The sequence below is a fragment of the Anomaloglossus baeobatrachus genome, chromosome 7 (assembly GCF_048569485.1).
Source record: "Anomaloglossus baeobatrachus isolate aAnoBae1 chromosome 7, aAnoBae1.hap1, whole genome shotgun sequence".
In the NCBI taxonomy this organism is placed as follows: Eukaryota; Metazoa; Chordata; class Amphibia; order Anura; family Aromobatidae; genus Anomaloglossus; species Anomaloglossus baeobatrachus.
In genome coordinates, this window is record NC_134359.1 from 270422776 (window position 1) to 270446435 (window position 23660).

The 23660-nt window shown below is 51.4% G+C and overlaps 1 protein-coding gene across 2 annotated transcripts in view; it reads right to left on the reverse strand.

Annotated features, from left to right (window-relative positions):
• The window catches only part of COG7 (component of oligomeric golgi complex 7), a 173321-nt gene that overhangs the window by 12342 nt on the left and 137319 nt on the right, over positions 1 to 23660 (reverse strand). For both annotated transcript variants that reach the window (XM_075319222.1, XM_075319223.1), the window contains 2 exons: positions 13448 to 13631; positions 3565 to 3705 (listed from right to left, as the gene is read on the reverse strand). In XM_075319222.1, the coding sequence (XP_075175337.1) occupies positions 3565 to 3705; positions 13448 to 13631 (325 nt within the window). The remainder of the gene's footprint in view (positions 1 to 3564; positions 3706 to 13447; positions 13632 to 23660) is intronic.

Genomic DNA, 23660 nt, shown 5'->3' on the forward strand with positions numbered 1-23660 from the left:
CTGTAAGGCTGTATTGACACGCCACCCGAGAAGGGGCCCTGACTAGAAGATCGTCTAGGTAGGGAATCACCGAGTGGCCCTGAGAGTGTAGGACCGCCACGACGGATGCCATGACTTTGGTGAAAACCCGTGGGGCTGTCGCCAGGCCGAAAGGCAATGCCACGAACTGAAGGTGTTCGTCCCTGATGGCGAAACGCAAGAAGCGTTGATGTTCGGGTGCGATCGGCACGTGGAGATAAGCATCCTTGATGTCGATCGATGCTAGGAAGTCTCCTTGTGACATCGAGGCGATGACCGAGCGGAGAGATTCCATCCGAAACCGTCTGGTTCTCACGTGTCTGTTGAGCAGTTTGAGGTCCAGAACGGGACGGAATGATCCGTCCTTTTTTGGCACCACGAACAAGTTGGAGTAAAAGCCGCGACCACGTTCCTGAAGGGGAACGGGGGTCACAACTCCTCCTGTCTTCAGAGCGTCCACCGCCTGAAAAAGAGCGTCGGCCTGAGCGGGGGGCGGAGAGGTTCTGAAGAAACGAGCCGCAGGACGGGAGCTGAACTCTATCCTGTAACCGTGAGACAGAATGTCTCTCACCCATCGGTCTTGAACATGTGGCCACCAGGCGTCGCCAAAGCGGGAGAGCCTGCCACCGACCGAGGATGTGGCTAGGGGAGGCCAAGAGTCATGAGGAGGCCGTCTTGGAGGCAGTGCCTCCTGCGGCCTTTTGGGGGCGTGACTTGGACCGCCACGCAAAGGAGTTCCTCTGGCCTTTCTCCTGCCTGCTGGACGAAGAGGATTGGGGCTTGGCGGAGGGACGAAAGGACCGAAACCTCGATTGTATTTTCCGTTGTTGAGGTCTCTTAGGTCTGGACTGGGGTAAGGATGAGTCCTTTCCCTTGGATTCCTTAATAATCTCATCCAATCGTTCGCCAAACAAGCGTTCGCCAGCAAACGGCAAACCGGTTAAGAACCTCTTGGAGGCCGAGTCTGCCTTCCATTCGCGCAGCCACATGACCCTGTGGACTGCCACAGAGTTAGCGGATGCCACAGCTGTACGGCTAGCCGAGTCTAGGACTGCGTTCATGGCGTAGGAAGAAAAAGCTGACGCTTGAGAAGTCAAAGACGCAACTTGCGGAGCAGAATTACGTGTGACAGCATTAATCTCAGTCAGACAAGCCGAGATAGCTTGGAGTGCCCACACGGCTGCAAAGGCCGGAGCAAAAGACGCGCCCGTGGCCTCATAGATGGACTTCACCAGGAGCTCTATCTGCCTGTCAGTGGCATCCTTAAGCGATGAGCCATCTGCCACCGATACCACAGATCTAGCCGCCAATCTAGAGACTGGAGGATCCACCTTGGGACATTGAGCCCACCCCTTAACGACTTCAGCGGGGAAGGGGTAACGCGTGTCAGTGAGGCGCTTAGTAAAGCGCTTGTCCGGAACCGCTCTGGGCTTCTGGACAGCGTCTCTGAAGTTAGAGTGATCGAAGAACGCACTGCGTGTACGTTTGGGGAACCGAAACTGGTGTTTCTCCTGCTGAGACGCCGACTCCTCCATAGTAGGAGGCGGGGGAGAGAGATCCAACACCTGGTTGATGGACGAGATAAGATCGTTCACTAATGCGTCCCCCTCAGGTGTATCAAGGTAAAGGGCGACGTCAGGGTCAGAACCCTGAGCTGCGACGTCCGCCTCGTCCTCCAGAGAGTCCTCAAGCTGGGAACCCGAGCAGCGTGAGGAAGTCGGGGAAGATTCCCAGCGAGCCCGCTTAGCCTGTCTAGGACTGTGGTCCTGGCAGGAGTCCTCCGCGTGGGACCTAGGGCCCAACCTGGGAGCGCGCTGCGGCTCGGACCGAGAGGGGCCTGGAGGTGACGATCCAACAGGGGCCGGGGCCTGTGTAAGGACCGGTCTCGACTGCAAAGCTTCTAGCAGCTTGGCAGACCATTTGTCCATAGACTGAGCCATGGATTGTGAAAGTGACTCAGAGAGTTTCTCAGCAAACGCAGCAAACTCTGTCCCTGGCGCCTGGACAGGGGGAGCAGGGGGGTCTACATGAGCCGAGGGGTCCACTAGTGACCGAGGCTCCGGCTGAGCAAGTGAAACAGGGGTCGAGCATTGCTCACAGTGAGGGTAGGTGGAACCCGCAGGTAACATAGCCCCACAAGAGGTACAGGCCGCAAAAAACCCCTGTGCCTTAACAGGTTTGCTCCTTGTGGACGACATGCTGTTGTCTCCTAGGAGAATGATCACTGAGGGTATATGGGCAAAAACAGGGTATACAGCCCGACCGAACAGAAATATATATATATAAATACGTATCTATTCCGGCACCCTAGGGGGGACCAGCACCGGGTGACCGGTGTGGCTTACCGACCGCTAACAAGCGGAGTGTGTGCCTCCAGATTCCCAGCTATAGGTCCCCTGGAGCTGCAGAGCTGTTCCTGAGAATCCTCCACCGGCAGAATGCCCAAAAAATGGCTGCCGGAGATCTCAGGGGGGGAGTGGAGCCGTGGGCGGCGCCAGGAAAGTGCGGGAATCTGGGGTCCCCACAGTGATCAGTGAGGGGGGAGGAAACATCCAGGATGCTCCGGCCCTCACATCCGACGTCAGGTCGGCAGTCCCGCCCTTACCCCTGACAGGCAGGCTCGGGGGCGGGATTTTTGCGACTAGGCCGCGATGAAGCCGGGGACTAAATTTGAGACCGCTCCCGACAAGCAGGCACGGTCGGCGCGGAAGTCCGCCGGTCTTCTCAATTAAGCAGCTGCCGCAGCGTCCGGGAAGAAGGTGCACTCCTGCACATTCCCCAATGGGGACACAGAGTACCTTAGAGTTGCAGGGCCCGGTCCCTGAGGTTGAATAGACTCCGGTCCGGCAGATTCCCACAGGGGCTGCGGAGGGAGCACGGTCCCAGCAACTGGATGACCGTTCAGGATCCCACTTCTCCCAGAGCCGCTAAGGGATGGTGAAGGAGACGGCATGTGGCTCCAGCCTTTGTACCCGCAATGGGTACCTCAACCTTAACAACACCGCCGACATAGTGGGGTGAGAAGGGAGCATGCCGGGGGCCCCGTGGGGGCCCTCTTTTCTTCCAACCGACATAACTAATATGAGAATGCATGAGTGGATGTGTGCCTCCTTCCACACAAAGCATAAAACTGAGGAGCTCGTGATCCACGGGAGGGTGTATAGGCAGAGGGGAGGGGTTACACTTTTTAAAGTGTAATACTTTGTGTGGCCTCCGGAGGCAGAAGCTATACACCCAATTGGCTGGGTCTCCCAATGGAGCGACAAAGAAAAAAAAAAAAAAGAAGACATACTTACTGGAATCCACCCCTCGCTCAAAAGGTCTGCGCTAGGCATTATGATCAACAGTGACTTGACCACTGAGGTCACTGATTGGCAAAAAACTCAGGTAACTGGTGGTCTAGATGTCAGCGCATCCAGTCTGCTAGAATAGGTGTAGCAATAGCAGCAGTGTGGAGAATGGGCGGGGGGAATTTACAGCTTCCGATCTCCTCCTATTGTTAGGTTTACCCCTATAAATAAATTAAAAGTAGAAAAGAAAACTCACCTCCATTTTGGGCACAAGGAGCAGTTGCTGTTTTATCCTTAGGAAGACCGAGTCAAAGGCGAGTTGATGAGCGACCTGGTTCTGGCGTGTGAGATCGGTGCGGGCAGCAGATAGAAGGCTAGCATTCACTGCTCCTTTCTCCTGGATACACCAAACATAAGAGTTATCACGACTGTATCCAGACACACCATACAAAATGTATAAAACATATAAACACATGATCACACAGTATACACACAGTAGGACAGTCAGTAGTCTAGATTTGATGTTAAATCCATATATTCCTACTCAATGTAACTCCCATTGTTGGGTGCTCAACCTGTCGGGAGAACGGTCATAACCAATTCTGCCTCATCCGACATCACTGCCAGGGGTGGGCAGTATAACGAGGTGGCTGTGCTTATGTGTTCTGCTTCTCTAATCAAGTCAATGACCACCCAACCACTCATTCTCCTGCCAAACCAGGGACCACCCAACCATTCATTCTCCTGCCAAACCAGGGAACACCCAACCATTCATTCTCCTGCCGATCCAGGGACCACCCAACCATTCATTCTCCTGCCGATCCAGGGACCACCCAACCAGGGACCACCCAACCATTCATTCACCTGCTGAACCAGGGACCACCCAACCATTCATTCTCCTGCAAAACCAGGGACCACCCAACCATTCTGCTGACAAACCAGGGACCACGCAACTATTCATTCTCCTGCCGAACCAGGGACCCACCCAACCATTCATTCTCGTGCCGAACCAGAGACCACCCAACCATTCATTTTCCTGCCGAAACAGGGACCACCCACCCATTCTCCTGCCAAACCAGGGAGTACCCAACCGTTCATTGTCCTGCCAAACCAGGGACCCACCCAACCATTCATTCTCGTGCCGAACCAGAGACCACCCAACCATTCATTTTCCTGCCGAAACAGGGACCACCCACCCATTCTCCTGCCAAACCAGGGAGTACCCAACCGTTCATTGTCCTGCCAAACCAGGGACCACCCAACCATTCATTCTCCTGCCGAACCAGGGACCACCCAACCACTCATTCTCCTGCCGAACCAGGCAGGACAAGGCTCAGTAGATCATGGGAGTTTGTCCACTGTGACCTCAAATAACTAAATTAAAGGAGTCAAGTTTTCTCCCAAACAGAGTGAACTTTGATCTGGTATTGTGCTCAGAATAGCAAGTAAGCCCCAATGTAACACGCCCTTAGGTTAGTAACTGTGAAAAAATCCCCCATAAAACTAAATCTGGTTGGGTCCTAGTGAACCTTATTAAGTGCTATTGGGATTTCAGCAGTCAGCCCTCCACCAACCAAACACTTCTGGATGTTCTAGATTCTGCCTGTAGTAACTAATATCACAAAAGGGTATTGAAATGGGCACAATCATCCATTTAACACTAGAACTACTGGACTCGTGACACCTATATAGAAATACATGGTGCAAAGTAGTCAAAATGACTACCTCAGTAGTTCTAGTGTTAAAGGGATTAGCCAAAAAAGGTATATTGTCAATGGTGTTCTGAACAGAAGTACCCATCAGATCATCAGTAGATTTCCTTCATATAAGCAAGTCCAGGATAAAAACGCTAAGCAGCCACATCAATCTGCTCCCAAGGCATCCATACGCCAACCAACTGTTGACCCACAGGTAAATGCAGATAAGGAAGGGGTCTTTACGTCTCTGGATGCCGACCCTTTCCTTTCCTGGATTTCCATCCTAGTTGGTTATGGCTGGTTCTCATGTACAACAGATGGGTTTTAGGTGTTCCTCTGCTGTTAATACTTTTCTTTTCTTACTTAATCTTGTAAGTACACACAACAAAGCTGCTGTAAAGACACAGCTGATTGAAGACGACGACGCCCTGGGAACACTGCCTTATTGAATGTCAAGTACAGGCGGCAGAAGCATGGCGATAGCGGAAACAGCGGGAGCGGTGCCAGGCAGATCAGTGGCGGTGCTGCTATGGATGACAGACACAAGTGTAACGGCCCTGAACAGAACAATCAGTTCCTAAACTAGAGAGATTGGCAAAAAGCTCAGGAATGATTGCACAAATTCTTGTTCAGGTATCATGTTGGGCTGATTCACTTGATACTGCCAATGACAGTCACTGCTTACATGAGCGGTACTGAAAAAGAGCTGCCAACTAGGGGTATACCTCCTGGGGTATATGGTAATGGCCATGACATTATTGGCCTAAATCAAGGCAAAGAGAGGGCATAACAAGGGGGATGGAAAATGTAGCGCTATAGGGAATCTGTCATTTGATTTTGTAGTACTATACTAATGTTATCTTTAAATGAGGCTTAAGGTCCAGTCACACTAAGCAACTTACCAGCGATCCCAATAACGATAGGGATCGCTGGTAAGTTGCTAGGAGGTTGCTGGTGAGATGTCACACTGCGACGCTCCAGCGATCCCACCAGCAACCTGACCTGGCAGGGATCGCTGGAGCGTCGCTACGCGAGTTGCTGGTGAGCTCACCAGAAACCAGTGACCAGCCCCCAGCGCCGCGTGGAAGATGCTGCGCTTGGTAACTAAGGTAAATATCGGGTAACCAACCCGATATTTACCTTGGTTACCAGCGCACGCAGCTACACGTGCAGAGAGCAGGGAGCAGCGCATACTGAGCGCTGGCTCCCTGCTCTCCTAGTTACAGCACGCATCGGGTTAATTACCCGATGTGTGCTGCAGCTACATGTGCACAGAGCAGGGAGCAGCGCACAATGCTTAGCGCTGGCTCCCTGCTCTCCTAGCTACAGCACACATCGGGTTAATTAACCCGATGTGTCCTGCAGCTACATGTGCACAGAGCAGGAGCCTGCACTGACAGTGAGAGCGGCGGAGGCTGGTAACAAAGGTAAATATCGGGTAACCAAGGACAGGGCTTCTTGGTTACCCGCTGTTTACCGTGGTTACCAGCCTCCGCAGAAGCCGGCTCCTGCTGCCTGCACATTTAGTTGTTGCTGTCTCGCTGTCACACACAGCGATCTGTGCTTTACAGCGGGACAGCAACAACTAAAAAATGGCCCAGGACATTCAGCAACAACCAACGACCTCACAGCAGAGGCCAGGTTGTTGCTGGATGTCACACACAGCAACATCACTAGCAACGTCACAAAAGTTGTTCGTTAGCAGCGATGTTGCTAGCGATGTTGCTTAGTGTGACGGGGCCTTTAAGGAGACCTTTCAGGATCAGAAAGTTTTATTGCTCTATGTTATCCTGTTATCTTTTTGTAAGCTCCATACAATTTAGTGTGACTTATTAACTAGTCATGCATATGTAAATGCAAACTGCATATTCACTGCTCCCCCTCTCAGTGCTGGCATCAGTGAAAGTAAAGGGTACTTTACACGCTGCGACATTGCTAGTGATTGCTAGCGATGTCGAGCGCGATAGTCCCTGCCCCCGTCGTATATGCGACATTTGCTGATCGCTGCCGTAGCGAACATTATCGCTACGGCAGCGCCACACGCACATACCTGTGCAGAGACGTCGCTGTGCCCGCTGAACAATCCCTCCTTCAAGAGGGAGGTGCGTTCGGCGTCACCGCGACGTCACTAAGCGGCCGTCCAATAGAAGCGGAGGGGCGGAGATGAGCGGGACGTAAAATCCCACCCACCTCCTTCCTTCCGCATCACCGGTGGACGCAGGTAAGGAGATGTTTGTCGTACCTGCGGTGTCACACATAGCGATGTGTGCTGCCTCAGGAACGACAAACATCGTACCTGCAGCCGAAAAGCTGCGTTCTGAGACGCATTCGGCAGAACGCAACGTGCGCACATTCCTGCAGAATTCATGCGTTCTGGATGCTTGCTCTGCCATAGACAGAGTGGGAAAAGCATCCAGAGCCCACATTTTTAACAGTGCGGTCCCACTCGGCTCTGCTGCATCCCCATAGACTTGCAGCAGAGCCGACTGGGACCGCACTCTCAAAAAGAGCACATGGCTGGCTGCGGGAGACAGCCGCGCGATCAGAATGAACTCGGGTGAACTTCACCCGACTTCATTGTGATCGCGGCTCTGTGCTTGTGCCGCGGCTTGATTTGCGGTCACAGGTGAAGGACTCACCTGTGACTGCAAATCTGAGTGACTGCAGTGAGCCATGTGATCACCGATGCTGTCACTCAGGTTACCCGCGGCCAGCTCGAGTCCTCCACCCGAGACCTGTAGCCGCGGGTAACCTGAGAGACGTCCCCGCACACATCCAGTCATCACCGCACACATCCTGACATTCCCGCACACATCCTGACATTACCGCCTACATCCCCGCACACATCCTGACATTACCGCCTACATCCCCGCATACATCCTGACATTACCGCCTACATCCCCGCACACATCCTGACATTACCGCCTACATCCCCGCACACATCCTGACATTACCGCCTACATCCCCGCATACATCCTGACATTACCGCCTACATCCCCGCACACATCCTGACATTACCGCCTACATCCCCGCACACATCCTGACATTACCGCCTACATCCCCGCACACATCCTGACATTACCGCCTACATCCCCGACAACATCCTGACATTACCGCCTACATCCCCGCACACATCCTGACATTACCGCCTACATCCCCGCCCACATCCTGACATTACCGCCTACATCCCCGACAACATCCTGACATTACCGCCTACATCCCCGCACACATCCCGACATCCCCGCACACATCCCGACATCCCCGCACACATCCCGACATCCCCGCACACATCCCGACATCCCCGCACACATCCCGACATCCCCGCACACATCCCGACATCCCCGCACACATCCAGACATTACCGCCTACATCCCCGTACACATCCTGACATTACCGCCTACATCCCCGCACACATCCTGACATTACCGCCGACATCCCCGCACACATCCTGACATTACCGCCGACATCCCCGCACACATCCTGGCATTACCGCCGACATCCCCGCACACATCCTGACATTACCGCCGACATCCCCGCACACACCCTGACATTACCGCCTACATCCCCGACAACATCCTGACATTACCGCCTACATCCCCGCACACATCCTGACATTACCGCCTACATCCCCGCACACATCCTGACATTACCGCCTACATCCCCGCACACATCACGACATCCCTGCACACATCCTGACATTACCGCCGACATTACCGCACACATTCCGACACTACAGCCCTCATCATCACCGCACACACAGGCATTACCTCAGTGACGTCCCCGCTGACAGTGCGACTCACTTCAGTTGCTGCGTGCAGCGGACAGGAGTGGCGGTGTTCTACTGCCGCTCCTGTCAGCTTCATGTAGCAGAGCTGGATGTGTCGCGGGACCTCGTGGATTACGCCGGACCTGGAGGTGTGTTTGGGGATTTTAATAAAGTGGCGAAAGTGGGTGGTTTTTGTCTTTTATTTCCAATAAAGGATTTTTCGGGTGTATGTGTTCATTTACTTTCACCAGGTTAATCATTGGGGGTGTTTCATAGACGCCTGCAACGATTAACTAGGACTTAGTGGCAGCTATGGGCTGCCATTAACTCCTTATTACCCAGATTGCCACCACACCAGGGCAGTTCTGGATGAGCCGGGTACAGTCACGGGACTGTCACATCTAATCCATGCGGCAATTCCAGGCGGCTGCTGGCTGATATTTTTAGGCTGGGGGGCGCCTCATAACGTGGGGATGCCCATCCTGAGAATACCAGCCTTCAGCCGTGTGGCTTTACCCTGGCTGGTAACAGAATTGGGGGTGACCGCTCACCGTTTTTTTTTATTTATTTATTTTACTGCACTACATAGACCCGCCCACCGGTGGCTGTGATTGGTTGCAGTGAGACAGCTGTCACTCAGCATGGGGGCGTGTCTGACTGCAACCAATCATAGGCGCCGGTGGGTGGGGGAAGCAAGGAATACGAGATTGAACAATGGGCGGCCGGCATTTGCAAAAGCAGGAGAAGCCGCCGGAGCAGTGACAGCCGTGCAGCTGATCGGTGAGTATCAGAGAGGGGAGAGAGGGGGGAGAGAGACCGACCGACAGGGAGACACAGAGACCGACATGTCACTTCTTAGAACGCGCGCTTCTGGCAGCAGCCGAAGCGCTGCGCTCTAATACGCCACGTGCTGAGCTGTCACTGAGGTTACCTGGATCCAGCGGTGGCCGCGGGTAACCTCAGTGACAGCTCAGCTGATCGCGCTACTCACCGCCGCTCCGGTCAGCTCCACGCAGCAAATGAGGTGAGTAGCGCGATCAGCTGAGCTGTCACTGAGGTTACCCGCGGCCACCGCTGCATCCACCGCTGGATCCAGGTAACCTCAGTGACAGCTCAGCCGATCACACGGCTCTCTTCATTAGCTGCGTGCAGGTGACAGGAGCGGCTGTGTCTTCTGCTGCTCCTGTCACCTGCATGCAGCAGAGCTGGATGCGACGTTGGAGGACCGTGGATTACGCCGGACAAGGAGGGCTTTGTTGTGGGTAATAAATTGGTAATGAGGGAATGTGTTTGTGTTTTTAATTTCTAATAAAGGATTTTTTCGTGTGTGTGTGTGTTTATTTACTATCACTTACAGATTAATCATGGAAGGTATCTCGGGGAGACGCCTGACATGATTAATCTAGGATTTAGTGGCAGCTATGGGCTGCCAATAACTCCTTATTACCCCGATTTGCCAACGCACCAGGGCAAATCGGGAAGAGCCGGGTACAGCCCCAGAACTGTCGCATCTAATGTATGCGGCAATTCTGGGCGGCTGCTGACTGATATTGTTAGGCTGGGGGGCTCCCCATAACGTGGGGCTCCCCATCCTGAGAATACCAGCCTGCAGCCGTATGGCTTTATCTGGCTGGTATTAAAATAGGGGGGACCGCACGCCGGATTTTTTAATTATTTATTTATTTACACGGCACACAGAGCCGCGCGGCATTAAATGAAGTCGGGTGAAGTTCACCTGCTGTCCCCAACGACCAGCTAGTCGCTCTGCAGGTCCGGATCGCTGTTAGGTCGTTGGCCAGGTCTGCCTGTTTGACAGCTCACCAGAGACTTTGTAGCGATCCCGGCTAGGTTGAGATCGCAGGTTGGATCGCTAGAAAGTCTCAGTGTGTAAACCCAGCATTAAGGTCCAGTCACACTAAAGGTCCAGTCACACTAAGCAACTTACCAGCGATCCCAACAACGATAGGGATCGCTGGTAAGTTGCTAGGAGGTTGCTGGTGAGATGTCACACTGCGACGCTCCAGTGATCCCACCAGCAACCTGACCTGGCAGGGATCGCTGGAGTGTCGCTACACGAGTTGCTGGTGAGCTCACCAGCAACCAGTGACCAGCCCCCAGCGCCGCGTGGAAGATGCTGCGCTTGGTAACTAAGGTAAATATCGGGTAACCAACCCGATATTTACCTTGGTTACCAGCGCACGGAGCTACACGTGCAGAGAGCAGGGAGCAGCGCACACTGAGCGCTGGCTCCCTGCTCTCCTAGTTACAGCACACATCGGGTTAATTACCCGATGTGTACTGCAGCTAAATGTGCACAGAGCAGGGAGCAGCGCACAATGCTTAGCGCTGGCTCCTTGCTCTCCTAGCTACAGCACACATCGGGTTAATTAACCCATGTGTCCTGCAGCTACATGTGCACAGAGCAGGAGCCGGCACTGACAGTGAGAGCGGCGGAGGCTGGTAACAAAGGTAAATATCGGGTAACCAAGGACAGGGCTTCTTGGTTACCCGATGTTTACTGTGGTTACCAGCCTCCGCAGAAGCCGGCTCCTGCTGCCTGCACATTTAGTTGTTGCTGTCTCGCTGTCACATACAGCGATCTGTGCTTCACAGCGGGACAGCAACAACTAAAAAATGGCCCAGGACATTCAGCAACAACCAACGACCTCACAGCAGGGGCCAGGTTGTTGCTGGATGTCACACACAGCAACATCGCTAGCAACGTCACAAAAGTTGTTCGTTAGCAGCGATGTTGCTAGCGATGTTGCTTAGTGTGACGGGGTCTTTACATGGTAACTCAACTCTCCCTCTTCATACTGGCAAATAAGAGTGAGGCCCCAAGTTTTTATCTCAGTTCTTTGCTTTCCTTTATTTTCTACTGATACCCACTTGAATTTTGTTCATATATTTCATCTTTTCTCATCCAAAGCTGCAATCACAATTCTAAGCTCCTGACTTTCTGCATGCATTGCTGGTTCAGTGTCTGTACAGATTAAATGCTCATGATTTGCATACAATTTTTTTCACCCAAAATGATTGCTACCAATAATTGCATAATATACAAAAAAAACCACTGTTTGTAACGAGTTGGGACCATAAATTGATTCCAGAAGCAGAATTGGAAATGCAGTTCTGGGCAATACTGAGGCAATTTTATAGGGAGATCCCTGGGCTTAAAGGTCTTTATACACATTGGACTGAGGTTGGATGACCCCCATCACCATCTGATGAGTGTGGGGCCCCTGACAAATGACATCAGGAGACAGAAGGATCAGGCGTCTTAACCTACAATACAAGATTCTTTTCCCTGGACCTAGGCCACTGCCGAATGTGTCTGACAGAGGCTTACTTTCCTCTCCCCATAGGAAATATGTACATTCTCGGTTCATGCGTATGTATGGACCGACCAGGACAGACAGCAATCAGCTGAACTAGCATTTGGGCTACCATTATCTAAGATGTATGGGCGTTTTCCAAAGGCAATCAGGACCGCTCCTCGATCATGCCCATGAACAGTGGATGGAAAAAATGTCACCATGCACTAGTTTAATCATCTTGTAATGCGGCCACCAGGGGGAGCCAGAGCTCTGCAGCAGACAACACTACACAGAGCAATGAGAACCAGGAAGGAAATGCACAGCGTTCTCATGCACTGCCTAATCAGCACAGCTGAGAGGCAGAACTGCAGGGAATGTGAGGAATAGTCGGACAGGCTGGGTCAAACACCGTACGGGCAGAAGCAGGACCGGAGGAGCGAGCAAAAGCGAAGTCAAAGTCAGGCTAAGGTCAGTATCGGGGGAAGCAACCGAGTGGGGAAATAGGAGGGGGGACACAGGACAGGAGGGACGACCAGGGGACAAAACACAGAGAATGGCACGGGGGCACAGGAACAGATAGATCAGGATATCACTCACAAGACCAGCAATAACAGGCAAAGCAGTGCTAAGCTTATAGCCGGCGCTGGTTCACTGGAAGTGTCAGCTTTTAAGGCATCCAGGGGCCGGAAGTGAGGCCCGAGAGAAGGCTCCGCCCCCTAGCCATGTGGATGGGGAGGCGAATCATGACACATCTCTTGCCCAGTGCTAGCAATAAATGTGTCAATTAATGATGGCCATGTTCCTTCCCCTAAGCTCTACACATTTTTTTTAAGAAAAGTGCTGCGAGTGTTAAAAATCCCCCCAGAAAACATGCAAATATGGGGTGAAACATAGCACACAGATCTCAAAAAAATCCTCAAAATAAACAATCTGCAATTAAAAAAAGGCAAAAAAGCTACAAAAACTAAAAAACAAATGTGCAATATTTGTACATTTTTTAACTCTTTAAATCTAGTGTGTGTTTGGATGGGGGGATAAAATTCCCCTCTTCGGTTTAGTGCCCTTTTAAAAAAAAATAAAAATAAATAAATAATAAAATTACATAACTGATTGCACAGGAGAAAAAAAAAATAGAAAGATGTGGAGATATGAAGAATCCACATAAGGAAAATATAATCAGTTTGATTGTTGAAAGAGGATGGATTTCAGAAGAGCAAACACCGGCGCAGCGAAGCCTATGATAACACTTATTACATAAGATCGCTGATGAGGGAAACATTGTCCTCGGCGAGTATCGACTTTCATCCCAGTGGTGCGTAAAGAACAATCAAAAGTTGTATTCACGGGGTGGGAACTCACCTTCAACATGTACAAGGTCTCCATCAGGCTGGCATATTCGGCAGGGTCGCCCTTCAGGAGGTAGTTGTATTCCTGCCAGGGGTTTTTGCAACTCTTGCGCTCGGTGGAGGTTGCCTCCTGCATGCCGGTGAGGCTACGGGGGCTGTAGGACTCGCACAGGTGCTTTCCAGCTGTGGACAGGATCCTGAAAGAGGTGCAAAAATAACTACAAATCAATATAAGATGCAATAAATATTCAATAATCCAGCATCCAACAGTCCAGAAGGCCTGATAATCCAACAAAAGGCAACAACGTAGGACTATCCCGCTACTTCCAAGAAATGGATTTTCTACTCCTTGCATCAGAAGTGTCCCTTAACTCTTTAACATGCAGCAAAGTGTTGTTCCTCTGTAAGTCCTCCTGGAAAAATATGAATAATCAGAGACTTATGTGCTATGTTTCTGATCAAAGGGGCTTTTCTGTACACAAGCTGACAATATGTGCAGTGCAGGCTGTCTGCGAATGCATAGGCACACAGCGGGAATGCCAACACTCATTTGTCCATGTATTACACATTTGCAGGAGGAATAAGGCCCTGTGCACACTTGCCGTTTTTTTGCCGCAGATTTCCTGCGGATTTGCTGCATGTTTCGCTGCAGTAAATGTTGATAACATCTCTGCAGTGAATCACCAGCAAATCCTATGGGAAAAAAAAATGTTGTGCGCACTATGCGGATTTTGACAGCTGCATGTTTTGATGCGGGATTCCCGCAGCAAGAACAATTGCATGTCACTTCTTTTTCGCAGGTCCCTGCGGTTTCGAGGGCTGGCAGATCAATCACCCGCTGACTCTGGGTCGGCGGAGGATTGATCCCCGGTATCTGGCCAGATGCTGCTACCCATAAAAAGTTTATGGGGAACAGAATCTGGCCCAAAGGGGTAGGAGCAAGTGCTTCATACTCACCGATGACCAGGCGGCTGTCACACTGCTGCCGCGGCAGCTCTTTCATCTTCAAGAGCTGCCGCTCATTATTGCATCTCGTATTCACTCCTTCCCTGCTCACTGGTGGCTGTGATTGGTTGCAGGCAGACACACCCCCACGCTGAGTGACAGCTGTCTCAGTGCAACCACACAGCCGCCAGTGGGCGGGTCTATAGCGTACAGTAAAATAAATAAATTAAAAAGAAAATGGCGTGCGGTCCCCCCCAATTTTTATAACCAGCCAGGATAAAGCCTCACAGCTGGGGGCTGGTATTCTTAGGATGGGGAGCCCCACGTTATGGGGAGCCCCCCAGCCTAAAAATATCAGCCAGCAGCCGCCCGGAATTGCCGCATCCATTAGATGTGACACTCCCGGACTTTTCCCGACTCTTCCCGTTGCCGAGATGCGGTGGCAATCGGGGTAATGAAGGAGTTAATGGCAGCAGCCCATAGCTGCCACTAAGTCCTAGTTTAGTGATGGCAGGCGTCTATATGACACCCTCTCCTCACTAAACTGTAAGTGAAAGTAAATAAGCACAAGCACCCCAATAATCCTTTATTTGAAAAAAAGACAAAAAAGCTCCCCTCTTTCACCACTTTATTAACCCCTAATAACAGCCCTCCAGGTCCAACGTAATCCACAAGATGTCCCACGACGCTTCCAGCTCTGCTGCACCTGGCACTCACAGTGAGTGCCATAGACCATGACTGCTCACTGTGAGGGTCAGGACGCAAGTAAAGTGAGCCACCGGGATCAGCGGTGACTTCACTGATGTGCTATGCAGTGACAGGTGGAGGACTCCAGCGGTCACTTCACATCAGCTGACTGAAGTCACCGCTGATCTTATACTCACCTTCTCCTGCGAGGCTGCCTCCGGACACTGCTCTCCTGCTTCCAGGCCGGCTCATGCATATGCAGTTATGCAGTGCACAGCTGACCCGCAAACAGCAGAGCGCCGGAGGCAGCCGCGAAGGACAAAAAGCACGGCCTGGAGACTTCAGCACCACGGACAGCAGGAGAGGGGAGAACTGTGAAATCCCACAGGGATCAACCTACGGCAATTCCGTACCAAATCCTCACCAATACGCAGCATACCGCATGTGGATTTCGGTGTGGATTTTTTGCGTTTTTTCCCCCGCAGGTGCGGAAATCTTTAAGAGCCTGCGAAATTTTCTTAAGAAAATTCCTTTTTCTAGTGCGCACAGGGCCTAAAAGTAGAAAAGCCCAATACTGCATTATAAAAACAAAAAGATGCTTCGGAATTATAATTTCATCAAGAATTAGGAAAACTGACAAGTCTCTTCAATTCCCTCCTGCAATAATAATAGTGTAGTATGGTAAAAATCTTTTAATCCGGCATCCAGAAAGTCTGATAATTCGGGGCACTCTTTGGGATGTCATAATTAGGCTAAATGCACATGTCCTGTAATCATCCATTAAATCGGATTTTTTTTTTTTAAAACATGGGAGTCCATGGAGGATGTATTTATTAAAGGGAACCTGTCAGGTCATGTATGCACCCAGAACCACGAGCAGTTCTGGGTGTATATTGCTAATCCCTGCCTAATTATCCCAGATTATAGTAGCATAGATAAAGGGATCCTTAGAAAAAGTATTTTTAAAGATCCTTTATGATATGCTAATGAGTCCAAGGAACAATAGAGACGGGTTTCAAGGACTAATCACAAGGGCATTAGTTCCCTTGGCTAGTCGGCCCCCTTAGCATGTAAGCACTCCCCTGTGTGCGTGCCAACATGCTAATGAATGCGCAGCGTCAAAGGCATGTTCGACCTCACCGTACTCTGTTGCCACCGCAGCAGACACTGGATTTCGGCTCAGTGCGCATGATCAGAAGTCCTGGACTTCCAATCATGTATACTACTATAAATCCGGGTGTATGTGTCCTGGCTTCAAAACGGTGTAGTGCGTATGACCGGAAGCCCGGGAACTTTTTGATCGTGCACACTGAGCCGAATCCAGTGTTGAGCGCGGTGGCAGCAGAGAGATGACAGCGACCATGCCTCTGACGCTGTGCATTCATTAGCATGCTAGCACGCCCACAGGGGAGTGCTTACTGCTTACTTGCTAATGGGGCCGACTAGCCAAGGGAACTAACTCCCTTGTGACTAATCACTGGCCTCATTAGCATATCATAAAGGATCTTTAGAAATACTTTTACTGAAGATCTCTTTATCTATGCCACTATAGGCTGGGACAGTTAGGCAGGAAGAAGGGAATTTTGTTTACTTACCGTAAATTCCTTTTCTTCTAGCTCCAATTGGGAGACCCAGACAATTGGGTGTATAGCTATTGCCTCTGGAGGCCACACAAAGTATTACACTTAAAAGTGTAAGGCCCCTCCCCTTCTGGCTATACACCCCCAGTGGGATCACTGGCTCACCAGTTTTAGTGCCAAAGCAAGAAGGAGGAAAGCCAATAACTGGTTTAAAGACCAATTCAATCCGAGGAAACATCGGAGAACTGAACCATACCACATGAACAACATGTGTACCCGAAAAAACAGAAAAACCCCGAGAAAACAGGGCGGGTGCTGGGTCTCCCAATTGGAGCTAGAAGAAAAGGAATTTACGGTAAGTAAACAAAATTCCCTTCTTCTTTGTCGCTCCATTGGGAGACCCAGACAATTGGGATGTCCAAAAGCAATCCCTGGGTGGGTAAAAGAATACCTCATGATAGGGCCGTCAAACGGCCCTCTCCTACAGGTGGCCAACCGCCGCCTGAATGACTTATCTACCTAGGCTGGCGTCTGCCGAAGCGTAGGTATGCATCTGATAATGCTTGGTAAAAGTAAGTAGACTCGACCAGGTGGGTGCCTGACACACCTGCTGAGCCGTAGCCTGGTGCCGTAATGCCCAGGATGCACCCACGGCTCTGGTAGAATGGGCCTTCGGCCTTGAGAGAACCAGAAGCCCAGTAGAACTGTAGGTTTCAAGAATTGGTTCCTCGAGCCCCCGAGCAAGGGTGGATCTGGAAGCTTGCGACTGTTTACGCCGACCAGCGACAAGGACAAAGAGTGCATCCGGGTGGCGCAGGAGCGCCATGCGGGAAGTAGAACCTGAGTGCTCTCACCAGAACCAACAGATGCAAATCTTTCTGAAATTGATGGACTGGACGAGGACACAAAGAAGGTGAGGTGATATCCTGATTGATATGAAAATGGGATACCACCTTAGGGAGAAATTCCGGAACCGGACGCAGAACTACCCTGTCCTGGTGAAGGACCAGGAAGGGAGTTTGTATGAGAGCGTTGCTAGCTCGGAAACTCTCCTAAGTTCAGATCTCAGGGCTCTAACGGCCGCTTGTACGGAGTGCTGAGAAGACAAACTCCCCGTAGGAACGTGCGTACCTGAGGAAGTCGTCGTTTCTGAAAAAATACAGATAGCGCTGAGACTTGTCCCTAAAGGGAACTGAGCGACAACCCATTTTCCTACCTAGATTGCAGGAAGGAAGGAAACATAGACGATGCAACCGGCCAGGGAGAAACACCCTGCGCCGAGCACCGAGATAAGAACATCTTCCACGTCCTGTGGTCAATCTTGGCGGACGTTGGTATGCTAGCCTGTCTCATGGTGGCAACCACGTCCTGAGGTAATCCTGACGACACTAGGTTCCAGGACTCAATGCCACACCATCCGGTTGAGGGCCGTAGAATTCAAATGGAAGAATGGCCCTTGAGACAGCCAGTCTGATTGGTCTGGTAGTGCCCCCGGTTAGCCTACCGTGAGGCACCACAGAACCGAGTACCACAACATCCTCGGCCAATTTGTAGCGACGAGGATGGCGCGGCCGCAGTCGGTCTTGATCTAGCGCAGTACTCTGGGCAACAATGCCAGAGGTGGCACCTAAGGTAGCTGGAACTGCGACCAATGCTGAACTAAGGCGTTTGCCGCCAGAGCTCGATGATTGTGAAACCGTGCCATGAAGCTGGCACATTGTTGTTGTGCCGTGACGCCATTAGATCGACGTCCGGCCTCTGTCAGCGGCGCCAGATCTCCTGAAACCCGTCCGGGTGAGGAGACCATACTCTTTCGGCCACACCTCAGCGACTTAGGAAGTCAGCTTCCTAGTTTCCACACTTGGGATGTGAATTGTGGATATGGTGGATGCCGTGTCTTCCACCCACATCAGAACCTGCCGGACTTCCTGGAAGGCTTGCCGGTTGCGCGTTCTTCCTTGGTGGTTGATGTATGCCACCGCTGTGGAGCTGTCCGACTGAAGTCGGATATGCTTGCTTTCCAGCCGCTGTTGGAAGGATTGTAGGGCAAGATACACTGTTCTGTGTTCAAGAACATTGATCTGAAGAGTGGACTCTTGCTGAGTCCACGTACCCTGAGCGCTGTAGTGGAGAAAAACTGCTCCCCACCCTGATAGACTCGCGTCTGTCGTAACTATCGCCCAGGACGGGGATAGGAAGGACCTTCTTTTTGACCAAGAGGTGAGAAGAAGCCACCACCGTAGAGATTCCTTGGCCGCCTAAGAAAGAACGACGACTCTGTTGAGGGACGTCGACTCCTCGTCCCATTGGCGGAGAATGTCCCATTGTAGTGGACGCAGTAAAACTGCGCGAAAGGAACTGCCTCCATTGCTACCATCTTACGTAGGAAGTGCATGAGGCGTCTCAATGTGTGCGACTGGTTCTTAAAGAAGAGCTTGCAGCCCGTAGTGAATGCTGTTTGTCTAGCGGCAGCTTCACTATCGCTGAGAGAGTAAGAAACTCTATGCCTAGATATGTTATCGATAGGGTCGGGGTCGGATCTGACTTTAAAAAGTTGATGATCCACCCAAAACTCTAGAGAGTCTCCAGCGCAACGTTCGGGCAGTGTTGGCATGTTTCCTAAGAGAGTGCCTTGACAAGTAGATCGTCTAAATACGGGACCTGGCCCTGAGAGTGCAGGACTGTGACTACTGCTGCCCTGACCTTGGCGAAGACCAGTTGGACTGTCGCTAGCCGGAAGGTAGAGCTACGAACAGAGGGTGTTCGTCTCCTATAACGAAGCGTAGAAACGCTAGTGCTCTGGATCAATCGGCACGTGTGGATAAGCATCCTTGATGCCTAATGATGCTAGGAAATATCCTTGGGACCTTGAGGCGATGACATGGCGGAGGGATTCCATCCGGAACCGCCTGGTGTCCACGAGCTTGCTGAGCATTTTTAGATCCAGAACGGGACGGAACGGCCCGTTGTTATAGGTACCGCAAAGAATTTGGGGTAAAAACCGTGACCTTGTTCCTGAAGAGGAACGGGGGTCATCACTCTTTCTGCCTATAGAGTGCACCCTGTTTGCAGAAGAGCAGCGGCCCGGCCGGGAGGTGGAGAAATTCTGAAGAATCGAGTTGGAGGACGAGAAGTGAGCTCTATCCTGTACCCGTGAGACAGAATGTCTCACACTCAATGGTCATTGACCTATGGCAGCTAAATATCGCCAAGGCGGGAGAGCCTGCTACCGACCGAGGCCGCAAGTCATGAGGAAGCCGCCTTGGAAGCGGGTTTTCAGACTGTCGCTTTTTTGGGCGAGACTGAGCCCGCTAAGAATCTTAGCTCCTCTGATCCTTTTGAGTCCACATTGGACGAGGAAAAATGGGACCTGCCCGAGCCTCGAAAAGGCCGAAAACCCCGACTGCCTCTTGCTCTGTTGGGGTTTGTTGTGTCCGGGCTGAGGAAAGGATGAATCCTTACCCCTGGACTGTTTGATGGTTACATCCAACGCTCACCAAACAGTCGGTCAGCAGAAAAAGGCAACTGGTTAGGCAACCTTTTTTGGAAGCAGAATCTGCCTTCCATTCACTTAACGAGCAGACCAGGCTCTGCTTAAAAACACGGAGTAGCGGAGGCTACCGCCGCACGGTTCGCAGAGTCCAGGACAACCTGAATCGCGTAAGAAACAAATGCAGACATTTGAGAGGTTAAGGATGCCACCTGCGGCACAGATGTACGTGTAACCGTGTCAATCTGTGTAAGACAAGCTGAAATAGCTTGGAGTGCCCCAAGGGAGAGAATGCCGGAGCCAACGGTGCGCCGACAGCCTCATAGATGGCTTTCGACCAGAGATCCATCTGTCTGTCAGTGGCATCTTTGAGTTTGCAGTTCCATCTCTCACTGCAACTATGGATCTAGCTACAAGCCTGGAGATTGGAGGATGCCGCTCGGGACATTGGGTCCAGTCCTTGACCAAGTCAGGGGACAGGGATAACGTGTATCCTAAGCCGTTTGGAGAAGCGCATATCTGGATAAGCGTGGTGTTCCTGGACTGCCTTTCTGAAGGCAGAGTGGTCCAGAAAAATACGTGAAGCTGACTCCTCCACTGGAGGAGCTGTGAGAAATAACCCACATTCTATAGATGGACGCTATAAGATTATTTACTATGGCGTCACAATCAGGTGTATCCAGATTGAGAGCGGTCTCAGGATCAGAATCCTGAGCCGCTACTTCCGCCTCATTACACAGCGAGTCCTTCTGCTAGGACCCTGATGAAACCGAGGCCGCTCATAGCGAGCCCACTTAGGCTGTCTGGGACTGACGTCCGTGCAGAGCCGTGACTCTGGGATGCGTGTGACATTCCCGGAGCTGTTAGTTATTCACACTGAGGGGGGCCATGGATCAATGATTCAACAGTGCCCATATTGTGAGAGACATGTCCGGACTGCTAGGCTTCTAGTATCATAGCCATAGTCTCAGAAAAACTGTCAGTAAATACTGCAGACACCGTCCTCATCCCCTGGCCATTAGTGCATACAATGGGGGCCGTATAGCCGTACATGCTGTACCAGCTGTATAGAAAAACATGTGGTTCTGCACCTTTGTTTTACACAGAGAATATGCTGATAACTCCTCCGCATAATCCAGGAGGGTATATACAACGTGCGACCAAACAGTGCAATGTATATAGTACAAGCATATCTATAAGTGCACTTCTGCACTAGTGGGGTTAGCACCACAGGTGCTGCTTAACGCCTGTTACAGCGATTGTGTGACTATCAGAATGCCAGGGTCTTCCACACTTGTCTCTGTATCGTACAGAAACTGACACTAATGGCTGCCGGTGTCCTTGTAGAGAAGGAAGCCGTGGGCGTGCCTGAGAAAGTGCGGGAATCCGGATTCACAGTGCACACAGTGAGAGGGGTGGAGTATGCAAAACATACTCCAGCTCTCAGCTCTGCTCTATGCAGCGTCACGCCCCTACCCTGACTCAGGGCTGTGGGCGGTAACGAAGGGAGACTAGGCCCAGAAGCCGGGGACTCGAGTTAACAGCGCGGCCGCCGTAAAAGCGCGGGCCGCGCTGAAGTCCCCGGCGCACCACAAGTGCCAGCCGCGCCGCTGCCAGCGGCCGGCGCGACCGATTCCTGGAAGTGGCCAGCGTCCCGCCCCTCTCCTGACTGGCAGGTCTGGGGGCGGGAACGAACGGAAGCAGGCCGCAAAAGCCGGGGACTCTAGTTATCAGCGCGGCCGCCGTAAAAGCGCAGGCCGCGCTGAAGTCCCCGGCGCACTACAAGTGCCAGCCGCGCCGCAGTCCCAGCGGCCGGCGCGACCAATTCCCATAAGTGAGCCTGCTTCAGCAAAGCTGAATGAGGCCATGGCACAGGTGCCGCAGCGCTGATGTCCCCCGGCGCACTACAACACCCAGCATGCTGCGGTGTGAGCGCCAAATGCACGGGGACACAGAGTACCTTGAGGAAGCAGGGCCATGTCCCTGATGTACTCCGCTCCATCCAGCATCTTCTCCAGGGGCTGTAGATGGAGCACGGTCTCAGTGCCTGGAGACCGGTAAATCCCACTTCACCCAGAGCCCTGTAAAAAGGGATGGGGAAGGAATCAGCATGTGGGCTCCTGCCGCCGTACCCGCAATGGGTACCTCAACCTTACAAACACCTCCGACATACAGTGGGGTGAGAAGGGAGCATGCTGGGGACACTATATGTGTCCTCTTTTCTTCCATCCGACATAGTCAGCAGCTGCTGCTGACTAAAAAGTGGAGCTATGCGTGGATGTGTTGCCTCCTTCGCACAAAGCACAAAACTGGTGAGCCAGTGATCCCACTGGGGGTGTATAGCCAGAAGGGGAGGGGCCTTACACTTTTAAGTGTAATACTTTGTGTGGCCTCCAGAGGCAATAGCTATACACCCAATTGTCTGGGTCTCCCAATGGAGCGACAAAGAAATAGGAATATGTATTCAGAATTGCTTGTGGTTCTGGGTGCATACAGGACCTCACAGGTTCACTTTAAGGGATTGCTATTTATCATCCACTTGTAATGGATCCGGTAAGAAAACAACAGATCTGTTCCTAAGGCAAGTACAACGGATGGCTAAATAGCAATACGTTAACGGATCTGTTGACCATAGCCTCTTATGTTTAAAAACAGATCCGACCGCCATTAGTTATTTAACTACGGACAAGAAAGTTGTGTTTGCATGACTTCTTTGCTAATGGATCTCTGACGGAGCCGTTCTAATGGATGACTACAGAACATGTGAGCTCAGCCTTAGACAGAACCAGCACCATTTTTGTCTATGGGATGTGTCTGGTATTGCAGCTCGCCCCTATTAAACTGATGAGGACCAAGTTGCAAGACCAGACCAGACCATGGAGTGGTGCTGCTCAGGGGGAACACTTTCTTTCTCACCAGATGATGGAAAGCTCCTACCTATGCTGGTGCAACACTTACCGGTCATTTTAAAGAGGGGGTTTGAAACAGAAAGAAATCCACAGCTTAAGATCATGAAGATCTAAAAACATCAAACCGCATCGCACCTTTCTGAAGTGGTAGATTAAGGCGGACAATGGTGTCTGATTTGTGACAAACAGGAAAGTAAGGCAGAAACAAACAGAACGGGTACACACAAATCTGGCACGATATCAGAAGGACGCCACGTTCCTTCCCACACAGGAAATATTGACACCTGACATTGATATGACTGGAAACACTGGACTGATGAGAGCAGCCGGGTGTTCAGGCGAGTAACCCTTTACCTTTCTGATTAATGAAGAAAGAATTTTAGGAGCGGGAATCAAGTGAAGATGAGTTACTGGAAGGTCGTAGGTGGAGGATCATATAAGTGACGATTGTGATCTTATACCACCATAGTAATGTCTATGGAGAGATCAAACCCTTTAAAAAGAGGTACCGTATTTTTCGGACTATAAGACGCACCGGACCATAAGACGCACCCTGGTTTTAGAGGAGGAAAATAGTAAAATAAAATTTTAAGCGAAAAATGTGGTCATGACACA